Source organism: Sciurus vulgaris, assembly GCF_902686455.1.
Source record: "Sciurus vulgaris genome assembly, chromosome: 13".
Classification (NCBI taxonomy): Eukaryota; Metazoa; Chordata; class Mammalia; order Rodentia; family Sciuridae; genus Sciurus; species Sciurus vulgaris.
Window position 1 is genome coordinate 88,461,006 of NC_136474.1, and position 13,013 is coordinate 88,474,018.

Here is a 13,013-nt window from a genome sequence, read left to right on the forward strand (position 1 = left end):
AAATGCTGCTGCTGCTACATTTCTGTAAATTAAACCATATGCTCAAGTAAAATGCCCTAGAAGAAACATGAAATTTTAAGGTCGTGTTTTGGAATGAAGATAATTCAGCATCAGCAATATTTACGTGACAAATGTGGCAAGAGTTATAATAATTTTCTAGGTATCCAGTTAATATTTTAATATTCTACAAATAACAGTATCTTGGGAAGTTCAATATTGAGTTAGTAAATGAAAGCTCAAGGTTGTGGTTGGCTTGGTTCTGACCCTAGGTTCTTCTCTTTGTTCCGATAGGTACCTATTACACCATTCCTTGGCAAAGATTTTTCAGCAGTGGTGACCTCTTTCAATCCAACACTCTACAAATTATTATCTCTGGACTCCCAGCTGACACCCTGCCGGAGGCAAGAGCTACTAAGCCAACTGGAACTGTGCCTTTTCTCTTGTCAAGGTTTTTTTCTTACACAGGAAAAAGAAAGAAAAAAAAAAAGATGAAGTTGGGTAAAGTGGAGTTCTGCCATTTCCTGCAGCTCATAGCTCTTTTCCTGTGTTTCTCTGGGATGAGTCAAGCAGAACTCTCAAGGTCAAGATCAAAACCCTACTTCCAATCAGGGCGGTCCCGGACCAAGCGCAGCTGGGTGTGGAATCAGTTTTTTGTGCTGGAAGAATACATGGGTTCGGATCCTCTCTATGTAGGAAAGGTAGGATATTTGCCTTTAAAGTTGTAAATGATTGTTCTCAATGTCTTTGGTTGTATGAATAACTGCTAATTTTTGGTTTGGGGGATGGACAACATGACTCATCACTTCTATGAAAGAGTTCATGAAGTTTTGTTATTCACAACAGTGATGTTTAGTAGGGGTTATCTAGTTCAATGAAGCCATTACTTAGGGATTGATGCTCTGTTCCTAAATACAGATGAGGAGTCTCAGGGGCCTGTTTTACCCTGATGCTAAACTCATTGCCAATATCAGAACAAGAACATCCAGTATTCAATGAAGAGCATTGTGTTCTTTTTTCAAGTGATTTTCCAGCTGCTTCTTTTGGGATACTGTGTAAATATTGCTCATATTTGCATTATGGCTTCTATATAATTCTTGGTATATGCAGTTGAGAAACAGAAAAGTAAAATTATTGAACCTAGTGGCTCCAAATTGTGAGCAACTCAAGGACATTTTCATTAATAATATCACTTTCATGGATCTATTTTGTTTGTTTCTTTTTAATTTTTACATTTCACTAAAAATGAACATGAGCAGAACTGAGTTAGAAGTGATATCAGACAAACAATATGAGCAGTTGTGGTATTTGGGTTTGGGGGTCAACTGTAGACAAACTGAGATTTTTGTTACCACAGCTTCCTTCTGTCTTAATGTTTGGGTAGGAGACTTTTCTTTGAGCACCTACTGAACTGGAAAGCACTTGAAGAGAGCATGACCTTTCTCCTCCCATCCTCAGATCACAGTCCCAGTTTCCAGCCTTTTCAAGTTTGAAATGATTTCTGGGATTTCTCAATTGATGTTTATCACTGATGAAAGGCTTCTAAGTAGGGCATATCAGCAAGAAATCTATACTTCTGTGTTTCTACTCTTCACTTTGTCAGTCTTATGATTCTATTCCTCATAAAAAGAAACAGAGCCAACAGATGAATTTTTCTGTAAATCAATTTTTCAACTTTGAAAGATTGAGGAGAAATCTAAGTTATTTATTTCATGGGTTAGTTTTCATTTGTTTATACCTTAAGAAAGGGTGAAATATTTTTATTGATGGACATCTACATGTTTAAAGGTATTCCTTATTATATATATTGTATTCCTTATTTCATATATGTGTGTATGTGTGTATAAAATTTCCTTGTAGTAACTATGTATTTTATCAATACTGACTGGTACTACATTGTAAGCAGATGATTTAAATAATTAATGGTTTCTAGGCTTGCAGATTAGTATTATTTGGGATCAGCAATATCATTTTCCTATGCTAAGAAAGAATGTGTAAATGCACATATCTTTTTTACATATTCATTCTCCTTTATCAATAGCACCATCATCTGTATTGTATAATTGCTAAATTTCCTTGAACTATCTTTTAACTCCTCTTATTATTAAAAATGAGAGAAGAAGGTATAATGCCATGTGATTGACAAAAAACCTAGCTCTTAATTCCATTCACTTTAATGGAATTTAACCAATTCATCAAGCATTTTTTGATGGACAGATCCGAAATATTTAGCTAATTTATAAAATGTCAGTATCTATTAGTTGAAGCCGTGTTTTGTGACAATGTAAAATTTTCAAAACAGCAAAAGTATGCCTATTAATTTGGTTTGAAGTGGAATTGTCTGGGCTAGGTCAACATTTTAAAATCAGCACAATTATAAAAATTTTAAAGTTTCCTTTTAAACTTTGCACTATCACAAAATAATTCAGAATATTTATATTCAAATAATAACTATAAGTCAGTATAAAATTATAAAAATCTAGGCTTTGGTTTATTTATGTTCCAAATGTTCCTGAAGTTACTGGGCAATTCATTTGTTATTTTTCAAATAGAAATTGTGTGATTCCTTAGTTAGGTAATCAGAGAAGATGACTTAACAGATTTTATCTTATAGAAAATTAAGTTGGTATTTATACTGTGTACTGGGAGTTCAGTAGAGCCATTCACAGTGAAATGTTTAGTATGGAAATGGGTTAAACAAACAAACAAAACCCTCTTCGTTGACTAAAATGCTGAAAAAGGGAAAAAAAAAAACTAATTTGGGATGGAGAGATAACTTGTAGAAAATTAGACGAATATAAGGCCTTACAACAATAGTTTATATTTTCTTATAAAATCGTAACCCAGAACTTGAGTACTATAGATTGTATGTCTGAGACAGTAAAGTAATTCTTTTTAGGTTGGTGGTTCGAATTAGCAGAGGGACAGCTCTGATCACTTGCTTATATAAAATGGATGTTTTCTATTGTTTGGTTAGTTGAAGGAGATGTATTGCTGTGACCAGAAGTGTTTACAGGACAGAGAACGAAGTATTGTAGATAAAGATGTGGAGCAGGTGCCAGGCAGAGCATCATGGAAAATAAAAGAAGGAACCTAAGTGGTACTTTCCACAGATGTGTGTTTAACATAAGCTAATTAGATGGTCACACACTTGGTCATCCAGACAAGGTCTATCTATTTAGGCAATTTGGAGGACATAAGCAGTGTCTCTGATACATCTTACAGGTCAACGTGATGACCTTATGTATATGTATAATGTATATTGAATTGATAAAGTTTTATTGCTGGCTCTACCACTTCCTACTATTTGCATAAGTTGCCTACTATTGTTAAATTTTAATTTCCTCAAGTCTAAAATGGGAATATTCATATCTACTATTCAATTGTTACTCAATAGCTGAAGTAAAATACTTGAAATATGCATCCAACTAATCTAGATATTATATTTTCTAATTTACTAAATGTTAATTATAAATTAACAGTTATGAATAATCCACTACATCATGGGTCAGTTTTTATATGTGTGATCCCTTAAGTGAATAAAGGCATTACCTGAGGTATTAAATAGCATTTATACTTATTCCAACTAATTAGAAGAATGGTCTGTTTTGGGTGTGCTAAGAAATGCAGAAATCAAGTGCTTAATTTTTTTTGTTGTTGTTGTTCGTTTTTTAGATCTTCAAATTTGGAGACCATATTAATGACTTGTGGCAAGCAAGATCAATTAAATGACAGCACAGTAAATAAAGTTTGGTCATTAAGATATTGAGGTCAATGAGACCACAATGTTTTTGATCTTATTATTTTAGCTAATGTACTGGGTTTGCATGACAGGTTATAACCCAAATCCAAAGCCGAGCAGTTTGTTGAATGGGGCCAGGATGCTCTAAGAGAACCAGCCCTGGCAGAGACTTCTGGACTGTGTTAGACTCTGATGTGACTTTCCTTCAGCTTTCCACTCTTTCTTTAGCTATAGCTTGGTGACTGCTGATCTTAAATGTACAGACTTCAAGAAGGAGTTTTTAAACGGTTACCTGGATTGAGTTCTGTTTTAAAGATTAGTAGAGTAACTTTTGCTAAATGCGTTTCTCATTAATTGTCTCGCTTGTTTTCCTGTTTTTACGTGTGGATAATGAAGCCGAGGGCTCCTCTTTTCTGCCATTTGCAGTATAAGAGGTCAACCCACCTCATTGCAGGACTGTGCCCTTATCCACTCCAGTCTTTTCATCACCATGACATTTCTCACTTAACATCCCCTAACCATCTGACAAAACTATCTATCTACAAAACCGCCCAGCCTCTGTTCCAGGTAAGAAGTAGTTTTCATCTTTTTGTTCGGCGTAATGGGCTGCCAGCCCATGGCTGTGCCTGAGGCCATTACTTTCACTGAGATGTGGGCTGTGCGTCTTCTGCAGTCTGCTTTCCTCGCTGTTAACATCATTCTTGCCTCTTTTTTTTTTTGCAATTTTCCTTTCTTCCCTACTCATTCAAGGAGAATTTATATCTATTACCACAGCAGAAATCAAATACATAGAAATGCAACGTTCAGGATTCACTTTCTTTTAAATCGAAGCCGGCCTGAAAATGTTGGTGAGCGTTTTCAATGCATTTCATTACGACTCAGCAGCATCTCTCACCAAGAGTTTCCTAAATCCTGATATCTGAAGTGGTGTTCAGTGTTCCAGAAAAGACATCTTCATCATGAAAATAGGCTGTGTTAAAAAAATTGAATTACAGATTAGATTCCTTAGCTGGCAAATGTTATATTAGATACACAAAAAGAAATTAATAAATCCCAAGTATTAATTACTTAGGGTAAAACAAATTCATCATAGTAAAATCTACATGTTATACAGTCTCATGGGAAAAACAAACAAATAAAATGAAACAGTGTCCTGCAAATATGTATATTGCCTAAAGTCAGATCAGATCTGAAGAGGAGACCGGTTTGTGTGTGTGTATGTGTGTGTAAGGAATGTATAGAAAACCCACATCCATGATATCTTCATAACTTGAGTTAATTTGCCAAGGTCCTTGTTCTTACCTTCTTGTTAACTTGCTGATAGAAGTGTGGAACTCCTGGTGATTTCAAAAGGAATTTGGACATGGATCAGCTCTGTGGGATGCAAATAAGTTCAGCTTTTTAGGCATACTTTCTGACGGTTATTTTTAGCTCTTAGAATAGTCCAGTGTAACTGTATGCATTTTCTCCAGCAAATAACACAATTTTTGTTTGGGTTCCTTTTTTCCATATAGAAGATAGAATGTGTCACATAGTGTTACTAAAATGAAGGAACCCACACTTATTTCAAGTTTAATATTGCTAATTATCTTCAATGTTATCTTAAATTACAAATAAAAATGATAAATCCCAAAGACTTGATCAGGTGGAACCACATAGCTAAGTTGGAGGAAGTGGGGAACTTTGAGTTACATGCCTAATTGTAGTCAAGCCAGATAGTTTAAATTAGGATCTAAATTTCCTGTTTTATCTGTGTTGATAAAGATCACTTAAAAACTATGTTCTTTCACGTCCATGTTAGTATAGATGCTTCAAAAATAATGAATAAATTGCAGTATGTACTAATTGTGTTTGTACATTATATTGATGTAGAGATTTTAGGCATAAAAACAAAATGAACTGTAATGATGACTTAGGTTTTGCCCTAGGAAGTGCACTAGAATTGATTTGACAATTTCTATGTGCAGGGTCCATCAATATAGAGCCTGAGAACCTGCTGTAGTCCCTGTGACTCCCCAAGGTAAATGACAGAATTAGATAACCCCTGAACAATAACCTGGTTTTTTGCCGACTTAAGCACACGTAGACAAGTATTTTACTGAGAAAATTTTGTCCTAATCATTTTTGAGTTATATTATTTATACATCTTAGGTTGATTAGCAGGAAGAAACACTAGTTTGCATAAAAATGCTTAACATTTTTTCAAAAAAATTCTCTTTGGCATGCTGTTAAACCTGCCTTCTGTGTTTTCTTTCTTCTTCTTTCCCTTCTTCCTCTCTTCTTCATATAATTAAGAAATACCTACTGTATGATAGATTCTGCACTAAAGGGGAAAGTTTGAAATAAAGATACCCTTTTATACAATTTGCGATCTGGTTGATAAGCCTAGCAGGCAACCAGAGGACAAAGAAAAGCAGTAACTTTTAAGGCTAAACTACAGTTGTGAGGTGGGTAAAAACAGAGGAATCCACTCATGGGTCCATGAGCAAATGTGTGCTTGAGGGTATGCACCTCTGTTATTCTTCTTTTATCTTTTATATACAGTCTTTGAATCAAAGGAGGGAGGAAGGGAGGAGAAAGAGAGAGAGAGAGAGAGAGAGAGAGAGAGAGAGAAGGAGAGAGAGAGAGAGAGAAGGAGGGAATTATCTTCTTAGAAAGTAGAGCAGAGTCTTCTAAAACTTCTCTCAGGGAAGCTTCATGTTGCAGGGTAGTCAGTTAACAGAAACCCTTAGATTATAGTTGCAGTTCTCTCATTATTTTGAGCAGAGCTCTGGAAGGGTGAGTTTTGATTTTCTCATCTGTCAATCACAGTCAAATAGGCAAAACTCTAAAAAACATTTTGTTTTGAAGTTGATTTCAGACTTAACAAAAAATAAAGTACTATTCCCAAATTCAGCTTCCACAAATATTGACATCATATGTGACAATGGCAATAATTGAAACTGGAAAAATGACATTGGTATAAGGCTATTTACTTCTCAGTAGTTTGTATACAAATTTTCTAGTTGTCCCCGTACTATACCTTTCATGGTGGGAACCCGTCCAATATCATAGCTTTTCATTTGTCCTTTATTCATAGACTTTTCCAAATTACAAGATTTCTTTGGTCTTTCCTTGTAGTTCTTGGTGAGTAATTTGTTAAAACATCTCGCAGTGTAGCTCTGTCTTACGTCTCCTTAATGAATACATTTCACCTATATTCTTGGCAAGAATGCTGCCAAAGTTTTGCTCTTCACTTCTAGCTGCGTGGTTTGGGGAGGTAGTGGACATTGACCGGACTCATCTGTAACAATGTTGACTTGGATCTCTTGGATAAGGTGATGTCTGCCAGTTTTCTCCACTGAAAAAAGCATAATCTAGAGGCTTTGAAATATTGAAAAAGCTATAAAAGTATCCACGCTGTCATTAGAGGTGGGTACAGATATTACCACTGATTTTTCAGAGGTACAAGGGAAGGTTCATAAGTTTCTCTAGTGCAGGGGTAGGATGTGGAATGCTTTCATATAGGCCAAATTTAAATCCGTAATGCTGTTAGAAATGTCCATAGCTTTAGGTATAAATTGATCATGTTTCCCTAAAGCACAACAATGTAGGATGTCTCAAGGAAATTGATTTGGTTTTTGATGTTTTTTTCTGAACTGTACGGTGATATTCTTTATAGTTCAGGATTCCAAGAAAAATTTCTACTGATTTAGAGTTTAAAACAAGAACTTTCACCCAATTGTTTATAACATATAAGAACTGTTCTACATTGTAATGTTGGGTCCCAAATATATAACCACTATAATTATAAATAAAGCATTATTTTGGAAAATAATAGGCATTTAGAATCCTATAAGTTAAAGGATGTAGCACAAGAAAACAAATCTAATGTCTCACATTTAGTGTATTCACAGAGTTGAATCTGAACAGTGAGTACAATTATATTTCATGTTGAAAAGATTTAGTAATGAGTTTCTCCTAATGATTCTTTTTGAGTCTATGATATTTCTGTTTCATTGTCAATACTAAATAGATTTTCAGAAAGCCATATGAATTAGAAAAAAGGTGTTTTTATGTTAAAGATGAAATAATAGATACTTCTTAAATAGTATAAATAGGTAATAGATACATGTGGAAATGAGATGAGTAGGAACAGTCATTAAGCTATTGTGGAGAAGAGCAACTAAGCTTATGTGGATGTTTATATCACATAATTCTTCTCGCCAAATACTAAAACTATCTAACAATTTGAATTAAAAGTAACATGAATTTGTCTTAAAACCAAGCACATTTTGAAGGAAGTGGAAAGAATTTCAGGGTTGTGTTGGTTTCTTCAGTCTGCCACAGCAAAATGGTATAAAGCAGGGTGATTCCTTACTTCCATTTCTGGAGGCTGGAGAGGCCAAGGGCAAGTGCCAGAAGGGTCAGACTCTGGTGGGGTCTCTTTTCCTGGCTTACAGGTAGCCTTCCCCTTGTGTCCTCACATGGCAAGAGAGAGGTCTCTTCCTCTTCTGAAGAGGCTGCCAATGCTATGGGATTAGGGCCCCAGTGTTAGGACCTCATTCAAGCTTAATCACCTCCTGCAGTCCCTGTTTACAGATTCAATGGAGTTAGACCTTCAGCATGTGAATTTTGAGGAGAGTCACCATTTTGTCCAAGTTAGATAAATTTATTTAATTTTATTAAAAAAATAGAGGAATGAAGAGAAAGTCATTTTTAACAACAGTTAATTTTTGTTTGGCCCTCTGTATTTCTGGGTTGGGCATCTGCAGATTTACCCAACCACAAATCAAAGCTATGAACTACATCTGTACTGAATAAATACAGACCTTTTTCATATCATTATTCCCTACTCAATGCATTCTAACAATGTCTTATACAGCATTCAGTTATATTAGGTATTATGAGTAATCCAGAGATGATTTAAAGTATTGGGAGGTTTGTTTACATGCAAAAACTGTGTCATTTTTTTATGAGGCACTTGAGCATACGCTGATTTAGGTGTTCACAAAGGTTCCCAGGATCAAATGCCCTTTGAATACAATTTAACTAAAATACTATTATTTAACGTAGTACAGGGATAACTGCATCTTCCATAGTTCAGTTGTTGTAAATAGATGTTCACACCATATTTCTGAAATATGTGTTGAAAAATGTCTTCACTGGGGGTTTGAATATTTTACTCAAATTTGCTTCACCCAGCTGTAGGTGTCAGGCAAAGAGCCAGGGAATTATCTTCTGCCCACGTGAAGGAAAGAGAGCCAAGCATATGGAGGATTAAAACACGCGAATGCTGCGGCCATTCACGTTGCCAGTTCGTCTGGAATCCTTGTCTTCTGTAAGATAAATGCACAAGGGTAATTTCTCAAGATGGGGCTGTGTTACGGGAATGGTAATCACAGCACCAAAACCAAGATGATGAGAATCCTCGCAGCAAGTCGTGTGTGTAAACAGCGCACAATTATCTGATAAGAATGCTTCCCTTAGAATGTTTACTTATCTCCTTAGTTAAAATGCTGACATGTTTTAAGGTATTTAGCTGAAAACACACAAACAAAATTTGGCCAACACATACATAATGTTCAACAGATGTGAGTTTGAAAGATTTGTGATGATCACTAGTGAAATTAGTCAAACCCTGCTTAAATTAGATTTTTCTGATTTGTGAGTCATTTCAGGGTCCACATTGGAGCCGAATATGTATGGAGAGGGAAAGATTACACATTCTGCACTTGGTTCATTGGAATGAAGAAGAAATAGGATAAAAACTGGCATTTTCTTTCCCACAACATATCTAAGAAACTCCGTTCCGATCTCACATCTACTCTATTACCAACACAGTTTACATAATTTTTTCGACTCAATCAAATCCAAGCTGATTTTAGGTGTTTAACTGCTATATCTTACTTGTTCAGGAAAAGCAGATAGTGGTGAACTCTAGTCATTGGGATTCAAATTATGGAATTCACTTTCTTATACCTAAAAAATTTAAGCCCATAATGATTTATAATTTTTATCAGTCAATTAAAACAATTACTAGAAGAATGAGAATCATCACATTGCTAGAGCAGATAGTGTTAGCTTATTTGTGCAGCTTAAGTTTTCAGTGGAGCCTATAAAGAAATATAAAGCCATGTCTTCAATAAAAAGTAAGAGTCCATTGCAGGCCACATACACAACCTTGGAAAAATAGTTTAAGAAGGTTGGTATTGAAGGTTGGAATACAGTTTCAGCTTGACAATCAAATTAAAAACAAACTTTATTACAGAAGAGAAGTGATCTCGCTGATTGTGATAACTCCTGAAAATAGACTTTTACCTGTGGCAGAAGAGCTGTGTTCAGTGAATGTGGTGGAACAGTTGTGGGGTGTAATGGCCTGAACAAGACTGTTTTTTCCATTGATTAGATCGTTTGTGTGAAACTTGAGTATAATGGATGATGAAAATATTTGCAAGTGAGAATTGTGGGCCAGGGTCAGAGGAGAGAGTGATTTCCATTCTGTTCAGATCCAACGTGCATGTCACTATGGATAGTTATGATTGGAATAAATATTTGAATGACTACTGTCTTGTATGTGTGTGTGTGTGTGTGTGTGTGTGTGTTTCTCAGTGCTGCTTTCTTCACACTCCCTATGACTTTTGATTGAAGCTGAAGTTTGTATTTCCTATAAGCTCTGAGCATATTAATAACATCCAGTATTCTAAGAAGAAAGAGTAACTTTAAGGAGGCAAGCATTTTAACTTCTTCAAAGACTTCAATCTCTGTTCAGTTGCCTTTTCTTATTTTCCAAGCAATGTGTTGTCTTGGAATTTAGAAAAAGATGAACATAGTATATAATTTTGGCCATAAGAAGAACATAAATAACATAATGATTTTATGACGTTATAGAAGTTCCTTTAATACTGAATCTAAATGCTATAGTATTCTCAAGTGGATGATAATATAATCTCATTATTTTATTTTTAATATTGGAGCTTCTTTGGCTTTAAAACTCATTTGCTCTAGTTTCCTGAACTCAGTAATATTTGGCACATTACCTGGGTGGGTGATCAGGCAGCCTCAGGTCCAGGTCTTAATGGGGCAGGAGTTGTCATGGAAACACACGTCTCACAGTTACAGGATCCATGTTGATTCTACCACTTTCAAATGATGTGATTTCAAGTAAATAGCTTTTTCCCCCTATTTTATTCACCTGTAAATTAGGAACAACAACATAAACTCACAATGTTGTTGAACACAAAAGAATGAATGAATGAGTATGAAACCCTAAAATGAAGTATTAAAGGGCAGGAACGTATTTCTAAAAGGCAGTGGGCCTCACCTGGATAATTCTGGTGTTCTCTCAAGAGTCGTGCCTGCATATACTCTGCAGTGGGGACTAAATCCACCTAGAGCTCACAAACCTCTGAGCACTGTGAATGGCCTTGGGAGGGCGTACTGAGCTTTGGGACAACTCGCCTTTTGAGGAACTTGAGTTACATGTATTTGTAAAAATGTTGGAAGGCAGCAATTTTGCACCCCTCCAATTTTAAATGAATTCTTGTAAAGGTTAAGCCATTCATGATCTCAAGTATTTTATATAGGATATGATTTCCAAAACTATCCACATATGCTTGCTTCTTGATGTCCTAAAATATGACAATCAGGATTAAATTTCATCAATTGCAATAATTTATAATAAGTCCAAAAAATAGAAATCTAGTTTTTTATTTCTCTTGATATCTGATATAAATTCCATATTCCTATGAACACTACAAGCCACAATTGCATTAGTTATTATTTTTATTATTGACTAAAATTATTATCATGTCTAAAGAAAAGCAACAACATAGGTAATGAAAAATTAGAGTGTGAGACTAATTATATACAATCATAAGTAACTACTGAATATGCTAAAAGGAAGCTATAGTGAAATTAAATATTAACTCTGAAAGTCAAAATCAATTTCTCCAAAAATTATTTCTCCACACAAATATTAAACATAGAGTCTACTGTTTCTTTTTTCATAACTTTGAAAACTTCCCTTCCTTAGCTACTGTTTGCATTTGATTACTTTCTCTTCAGGTCTTTGAGCCTTCTTCCTCTGCTTTACAATTTAAAGAGCCTTTTTCATAAATGGTCTCCTCTCTCCTCCAGGCAGAGATGACCTATTGCACTGTTGACATAGAGTACAGGCACAGCGCCAGGAAGTACGATTCCCACATCACTGAGTGTGACGTGAGCCTCACATCTCAGGGCTGTCACTCGGGTTTGCTCCGTGTCTCCAGTCATGTCAGATCCATAGGTTCCAGGACAGTCCAGTCTAATTGAAAAATGTGGATTCAGGAGTCAGAGGGGTCTTGATTGAAGGATGACACTACCCTGATAATGCAGAGACACAAACTTTATCTTCCCTATAATTCCTGGGATGGTACTGGCCATGTTTTTTTTTGGTTTTGTTTTGTTTTTCTTTTTCAATCATCTCTATAAAAGCAGAAGGAGATGAAAGGAAAACAGGTAGATGGGGTAAGGGGTGAGGGTGCTCCAAGTCAATGTATTAGCCATCCTCTTCCCTCAAAGAAGAAGATACTAAGAAGACTACAGTTGTTTGGTTGATAAGGAAAGAAGTTACAAAGAAGTGGAGGTTGGCCCTAAAGAAGTAAGCTCTTTAGAAAAGTAAAATGGAAGCTTTGGTTTTCTCATAGGGAATTAGAAATGATGTGGCAATTTTCACGTCACCAGACCATCTTTGGATGGTTTCCTAATTCAGACATAGATAGCAATGAGTTAGTAGATTAGCAGTGCATTACAGAAGAATTTTAGCTTCATTGTTAACTTCTAACTCAGGTTTTTAAATTAGGGAGATCATTGTGAATCTCAGCATGATTATTTACTTTGAAATGGCTCAACTTATCTCAGCTTAATCTCTGTAAAATGGGTTGAACAACAGGTCTTATACAACATAGCTCTTAATAGGACCAAATACAATAATATGGGTAAAGCTCATCGTGATTGATTGATAGGAAGCATTTATTAAGAATTTTTGTTATTGTTAATAATAGTGATCTATATTTTTGCTCTGTCTTCCTTGCTAGTTTCCAGAACTGACCTGATTTAGATGTTTTCTTTTTTAAAGCATATTTTAAAAACAACCTAAAGTCCAAGGAGAAAACAGGATGAACCCAAGCAAGATTCATCACATTGGCACACTTTCTGAGCAGAGACAAGTCCTTTAAATTACCTTTCCTTGTTCTCTCATCTATCACAAAGAGGCAATACACCAGATCTCACTCATCCACAAAGTTAGAGTCAA

The 13,013-nt window shown here is 35.4% G+C and overlaps 1 protein-coding gene across 2 annotated transcripts in view; it reads left to right on the forward strand.

The window, feature by feature from the left end:
• Positions 1–13,013, forward strand: part of CDH7 (cadherin 7) — a 116,472-nt gene that overhangs the window by 11,736 nt on the left and 91,723 nt on the right. For both annotated transcript variants that reach the window (XM_079109520.1, XM_079109521.1), the window contains exon 2: positions 292–698. In XM_079109520.1, the coding sequence (XP_078965646.1) occupies positions 489–698 (210 nt within the window). In that variant the 5' untranslated portion in view covers positions 292–488. The remainder of the gene's footprint in view (positions 1–291; positions 699–13,013) is intronic.